General features: G+C 45.2%; 1 protein-coding gene across 1 annotated transcript; it reads left to right on the plus strand.

Moving 5' to 3' along the window:
* Positions 1-12: 12 nt before the first annotated feature.
* LOC149444308 (uncharacterized) lies at positions 13-6,064 on the plus strand. Its single transcript, XM_089654693.1, has 3 exons — positions 13-143; positions 460-595; positions 4,318-6,064. Exons 1-3 carry the CDS (start codon positions 39-41, stop codon positions 5,244-5,246), a joined length of 1,170 nt encoding a protein of 389 aa, XP_089510819.1. The 5' UTR covers positions 13-38; the 3' UTR covers positions 5,247-6,064.
* Positions 6,065-7,171: the final 1,107 nt, after the last annotated feature.

Here is a 7,171-nt window from a genome sequence, read left to right on the forward strand (position 1 = left end):
CAATACAGAGATTTCCTCTTCTGAAGTCAGGTGATCATATGACCATCACAGTGCCTCCATGTGACTCCCTAAACCCTGAGAGACACAACATGCAGAAGATTCTAGAAGTCACCAGAGAGATCACTGAGCTGCTGACAGGAGAGGTGAGCGGTGCCGGGAATTCTGGGACATTCTCCAGTAACAGACAAGGGATGTGTCTGGATGGTGACTGTATCATTGTGTGTGTCAGGTTCCTATAAGGTGTCAGGGTGTCACTGTCTATTTCTCCATGGAGGAGTGGGAGTATTTAGAAGGACACATCACCCCCCACCCTTCCCATCACCGATAAGAAGACACTTTAGAGGGACGGAGCTTCTAGAACATGGACTTGTGGACACAATGTGTGGATTTTTTATGTGATGCCACAATATTGAAGCTCATGTTTTACAGATGATATTTTCTCTCATTCTCTTGGTTTAGAGTGAAGATCTGATGTATATAAAAGTTGAGGTAAAAGCAGAAGAAGAGGCGTATGTGAGGGATGATCAGCAGTCTATGGAGGAGGATGGAATAACGGGGACATTTATAGAGGACACTCCTACAGAGATCAGCACAGGTGGGTCATGAACACTAAATCCATTCCTCCACCCATACTGCTCACTGATTGGTCCAGAGTAGGGCGGGGACTGGGTGATATCAGCCTGTAATCCCCTGGTCACTTTCCTGAGCTGTGTTCCCCGTCCTGTATTCCTGGATTTCTCTCGGATAATCTTCCTTCTCTGTGCTGCAGACACAATTTATGTATCTAGACTGGATTTATGGAGGTTCTGGGGTTCAGCTGGCAGAAATATGTTAATTTTCACCATAGATGTCTGTGGACATAGACATGTCCAAGATCTCTGACAGAACATTTCTCCCAGGGTTCCTTGCTCTGTGGTCTGCTGGCTGTGCCGGGTGGAGGGATATGTCTGTATAGTATCAGACCCAAGTCACTGAGTGCAGTCTCAGGAGATGGGAGGCAGCGGTGTGGTTATAAACTTTCCATATACCCAGTGAAGCGACTGGCCTCAGGTGATACACAGAGATGAAACAAATCCTCCTACATACGTTGTACCTTTTTATCTTCAGCACTCTCTTCTCTACATCTGTTCAAAGTCCAGAATTTATACAGCTTGTCTGAAAGTCAGAAAAAAAGGAGCAGAGAGCTGGTCACATTCTGCAGAGCTCAGTAAAGTGAGCTCTGAGAGATGATTGGAGGGAAGGGACACACCCCCTTCACACAGGAACATAGCTGAGGCTGTCAATCACAGGCTGTGAGCTGGAGTTCCTCCCTTATCATACTTTTTCTCTTGGTGTCAGGAAGACTTGTCAGAAGTGACTCATGCTGATTGTATAGGAAGGAGACAGCAGACAGAAATGACTCTTATTGCTCTGGACTGAGACAAGTACAGACTATAGAGGGATATTCTTTGTTCATATTCCATGTCTGAGGGTTACAACCACTGTAAGTGATCTCTATTTCCTAAACACCAATTTGATGTGATCCTTACACTATTTATTAGTGTGGCCCCCTTGTCCTGAATAGAGGTACTATGTGGGTTTAGTTTGTGGCTGGGCTGTACTTGGCTCAGGCTGATTGTATAGTTCTTCACTTGGTTTCTCCCTAAGTTTAGGTTGTCTTGTGATGTCTCACTGTGGCCAGTAGATGTCACTGCTATCACTGGACATAGGATGAGATTTCACCAACCAACTAAAGGGATATTAAACCACAAATGTCCCATATTGCAGCTTACCAATCATTGGGTGTGGCGGCTGCATTCCTTTTCTTTAGCTTTTTTCCCTCTGTTTTCACCTGGTGATCTGGCCAGTAACACACCTTCTGTATTAGAGCGCCCCCACTGTGGAGACAGCAGCATGGTCAGTCTGGGGGGAGGGGAGTGTTAGATGTATTAGCAGATATAAAAACAGTAACTAATTGAAGCCAAGCTCCAGCTCACACTTCATAATCAGTTACATCAAACAGGTTTTTTTCCTTTTGGGATAAAAGTTTCACATGAATGAATAAAAGCTGCTCATTGTAAGCCCCCTGTCAGTGGTAAGTGGTCTGCCTCATGGTAAGTGGTCTGCCTCATCCCTGGAACTGATACATTCTGCTGTAGAGTTTTTATAAAACAGATTTACTGGCTAGATCACCAGATGAATATAGAAGAAAACTAATGCAGACATCACATCTCAGAATCGGTAAGCTGCAATACAATAAATGTTTTCATTGTGTTTAATATGGATTAAGTTAATGTTTATATTTTCTTCAGCCAATCCAGTAGGAGGTTTATGCCCCTGGAGCATGCTGGGGCAGGAAATAAATATTTGGGCCAGGCCATGTGCCCTTCCCCTGGGCTGAGGTCTAGGGAGGTGCTGCTGGACGGAGCTCTGCTGTTAGGCCCAATAGCCTGTTTTGGGACCTAATGTGTGAAGTGGTCCTGAGGCTGTCCTGTCTGGTCTGGAGGAAGCTGTGCCAAGGAGGAGACCCAGGGGAGGCCCCTTGCTGGAGGGAGTCATGAAGAAGGCTGGTCTCTCAGAAGGACCCGGTGACTCTCTTGGAGGACGCACTGACATTTGGGAATGTGTTTACAGAGTCATTCGGTCGGCTTAAAGGTTCTGACACTGTGAGGCTGGACATTGATCTGCAGAGTCTGTCGGTGATCTGTCATGGTATCTGGGTCCCCTAACCCTCACCTCCCCAACCCTTCTAAATAAAACTTTAAAAAGACAAAAGTGACTGGTGCCCAATATCCTTTCTCAGTTCCCGTATTTTACCCATGGACTTGGCCCTGGGGTGAGCACCCCTGACCTCTGGAGGTGCCATCCTGCCTTTGGGGTGTCAGAGGGGTTCTACATTCATATTGCACATTACATAGTACTGACCTCTATACTATACATATTTGTTGTATGTTAGAGTCCTGACCCCTGCACTATATACTCTATGTTGTACATTACATACTCCTGACCCCTGCACTATATACTCTATGTTGTACATTACATACTCCTGACCCCTGCACTATATACTCTATGTTGTACATTACATACTCCTGACCCCCGCACTATATACTCTATGTTGTACATTACATACTCCTGACCCCTGCACTATATACTCTATGTTGTACATTACATCCTCTTGACCCCTGCACTATATACTCTATGTTGTACATTACATACTCCTGACCCCTGCACTATATACTCTATGTTGTACATTACATACTCCTGACCCCTGCACTATATACTCTATGTTGTACATTACATACTCCTGACCCCTGCACTATATACTCTATGTTGTACATTACATACTCCTGACCCCTGCACTATATACTCTATGTTGTACATTACATACTCCTGACCCCTGCACTATCTATGTTGTACATTACATACTCCTGACCCCTGCACTATATACTCTGTTGTACATTACATCCTCCTGACCACTGCACTATATACTGTATGTTGTACATTACATACATCTGACCCCTGCACTATATACTCTATGTTGTACATTACATACTCCTGACCCCTGCACTATATACTGTATGTTGTACATTACATCCTCCTGACCCCTGCACTATATACTCTGTTGTACATTACATCCTCCTGACCACTGCACTATATACTCTGATGTACATTACATCCTCCTGACCCCTGCACTATATACTATATGTTGTACATGACATACTCCTGACCCCTGCACTATGTACTCTATGTTGTACATTTCATCCTCCTGACCCCTGCACTATGTACTCTATGTTGTACATTACATCCTCCTGACCCCTGCATTATATACTCTGTTGTACATTACATACTCCTGACCACTGCACTATATACTCTTTTGTACATTACATCCTCCTGACCCCTGCACTATGTACTCTATGTTGTACATGACATACTCCTGACTCCTGCACTATGTACTCTATGTTGTACATTACATACTCCTGACCCCTGCACTATATACTCTATGTTGTACATTACATACTCCTGATCCCTGCACTATATACTCTGTGGTATACATTACATACTCCTGACTCCTGATAGAGGGGGTGGGGACCCTCGTCCTATAATCCCCTCATCACTGTCCCTCCTATAAAAGACAGTTCTGGTTGTTTCCTCACTCTCTGACTAAGGTCCATGAATAAAGAAATGACCTGGTAGGAGATCAGAGGAGCCATTTCCTAGTTCCCTTGAGGGTGGAATTGTAAGCTCCTCAGAGACCAAGCTGCCTGATGTGGGCGGAGTCCTGGTTTGGGGGAACCAATCAGCTCCAGTCTAGTAATCCTCTTTGTCTTTGTATTTTAGTCCATGGCCGGGAGATGAGGAAAACCTCCGAGGATTGTCTCACTTTGTCTCCAGACTGGAAAGTAGAAGATGAGGACATCACACAGTATAGTCCAGGAGAAAACCCGGCTCCCTCCAATGTCCATCCGGCACCACTCAGTGTAGATGGACCATCGGATTCCTCGTATCCTGAGGAACCTCAGACTGTGCGGGACCGGGCCGGCCTTCCAACAGGGAAAAGCTTCTCCTGTACTGAGTGTGGGAAATGTTTCCATTCAAAATTCCTTGTTAATAGGCATAAAATGTCTCACACAGAGGAAAAGCCGTATTCCTGTCCTGAGTGCGGGAAATGTTTCCGTTTTAAATTCCATCTTAATGTGCATAAAAGATCTCACACAGGGGAGAAGCTGATTTCCTGTCCTGAGTGCGGGAAATGTTTTTCATGTAAGTCTCATCTTTCCATACATCAGAGGTCTCACACGGGGGAGAAGCCGTATTCCTGTCCTGAGTGCGGGAAATGTTTTTCACAGAAGTCCCATCTTTGCACACATCAGAGATTGCACATGGGGGAGAAGCCGTATTCCTGTCCTGAGTGCGGGAAATGTTTTTCAGAGAAGTCATATCTTTGCAAACATCAAAGATGTCACACGGGGGAGAAGCCATTTTCCTGTCCTGAGTGCGGGAAATGTTTTTCACAGAAGTCCAGTCTTTACACACATCAGAGATGTCACACGGGGGAGAAACCTTATTCTTGTTCTGAGTGCGGGAAATGTTTTTCACGGAAGTTCAATCTTTACACACATCAGAGATCTCACACAGGTGAGAAGCCGTATTCCTGTTCTGAGTGCGGGAAATGTTTTTCACAAAAGTCTGATCTTTACAGACATCAGAGATCTCATACAGAGAGAAGCCACTTTCCTGTCCTGAGTGAGGGAAATGTTCCTCACTGAAGTCCTGTCTTCCTGTACATCAGGGGTCCCACACAACCCTGGAGGTGTATTAGTGCCTTGAGTGCGGGAAATGTCTTCTAGATGAACATTGCTGGACATCCCAGCTCTCATGTGGGGAAGAAGCACACCCTGATATACACCTCAGATATTCTCCATGGCTGATCTTCATCATGGAAGAAACAGTTGATAAGGAGATGAGAGGCCCCCAAAGACATGGATGAAGTGCAGTAAATGTCGGGGTGCAGAGTGGTCAGTAGATCCTGGAAATGAAGGACACAACTTCAGCCCTTCTTGGGTGTCGGAGTTGCGTTTCCTGATAATGATATAGCGGGTTACAGAGCTAGAAGCCGGGAGAGCCCAGATCTCGTTATCGGGGAACTTTACACAGACAACAAGAACTTCTGAAGTTGATGTCCTTCATTTCAAGGCTCTACAGAACAGTGGTGACCCCGAAGCGTCTCTCTGTCTTCAGTCCATCCTTCTCCCATCCCCCAACAGGAGGGAAGGAGAACTCCGCCCCAAACTAGGGGGAAACTTTCCTCTCATTATTTCCCTTTGCTTCTGTGTGGGTTTGGGTGGTTGGAGGAGTGCGGCACGAGAGGGAACACAGCTTGTTGTTCTATGTCTACATATGGGGTCTGGGTAGAGGGGATCCACCGGAAAATATTTCTACTCTTTGATTTTCTGCAAATCGTTTCTGTTTTCACTTTGAAGGGCGATATTATGTGTGGTTTGTAAAAGGGATTGGCCCAATAGATACCGCCCCACTTAGAGAATAGATGAACTAATATGACCAGCATTCATTCAGCCATGTCACATGTTGGGATCTTTTCTACAATACTTTGTTATAATAATGGAACACGTTGTGTATTGTATTGTACACCAATAATAATGACTCCGCCCCCACATTCCAGACAAGGGATCTTCCTGACCAATCAGATTCCTTCCTTTGTTATTTCCTGATTCTATGATTACAATCTTGTTAGAAGTAAAACTATAATAAAGAATTTATTGAGTGAAAAGAATTGTGTGTGTCGGGGCCACGATGGGGATCTTTGGGGCCCAAATATTTCTCACAGGAGACACTTTACAAGCCTTTACAGGTCATCCAGTTTCTGGTTCACCATGAATAATGGCCCAGAGTGCAGGGGTCAGGAGACTACTTCATACAGCCCTGCAAACAACGTGCAGTGCTCAGGAGTTACATCCCAGAGTACAGAGTGTAGTGGTCAGGAGTATGTGATTTACATCCCAGAGTACAGAGTGTAGTGGTCAGGAGTATGTGATTTCCATCCCAGAGTACAGAGTGTAGTGGTCAGGAGTATGTGATTTACATCCCAGAGTACAGAGTGTAGTGGTCAGGAGTATGTGATTTCCATCCCAGAGTACAGAGTGTAGTGGTCAGGAGTATGTGATTTCCATCCCAGAGTACAGAGTGTAGTGGTCAGGAGTATGTGATTTACATCCCAGAGTACAGAGTGTAGTGGTCATGAGTTTGTGATTTACATCACAGAGTGCAGTGGTCAGGAGTATGTGAGTTACATCCCAGAGTACAGAGTGCAGTGGTCAGGAGTATGTGATTTCCATTCCAGAGTACAGAGTGTAGTGGTCAGGAGTATGTGATTTACATCCCAGAGTACAGAGTGTAGTGGTCAGGAGTATGTGATTTACATCCCAGAGTACAGAGTGTAGTGGTCAGGAGTATGTGATTTACACCCCAGAGTACAGAGTGTAGTGGTCAGTAGTATGTGATTTACATCCCAGAGTACAGAGGGTAGGGGTCAGGAGTATGTGATTTACATCCCAGAGTGTAGTGGTCAGGGGTATGTGATTTCCATCCCAGAGTACAGAGTGTAGTGGTCAGGAGTATGTGATTTCCCTCCCAGAGTACAGAGTGTAGTGGTCAGGTGTATGTGAGTTACATC

Source organism: Staurois parvus, unplaced genomic scaffold (genome assembly GCF_062004578.1).
Source record: "Staurois parvus isolate SC_StPar_1 unplaced genomic scaffold, SC_StPar_1.0 ptg000790l, whole genome shotgun sequence".
Classification (NCBI taxonomy): Eukaryota; Metazoa; Chordata; class Amphibia; order Anura; family Ranidae; genus Staurois; species Staurois parvus.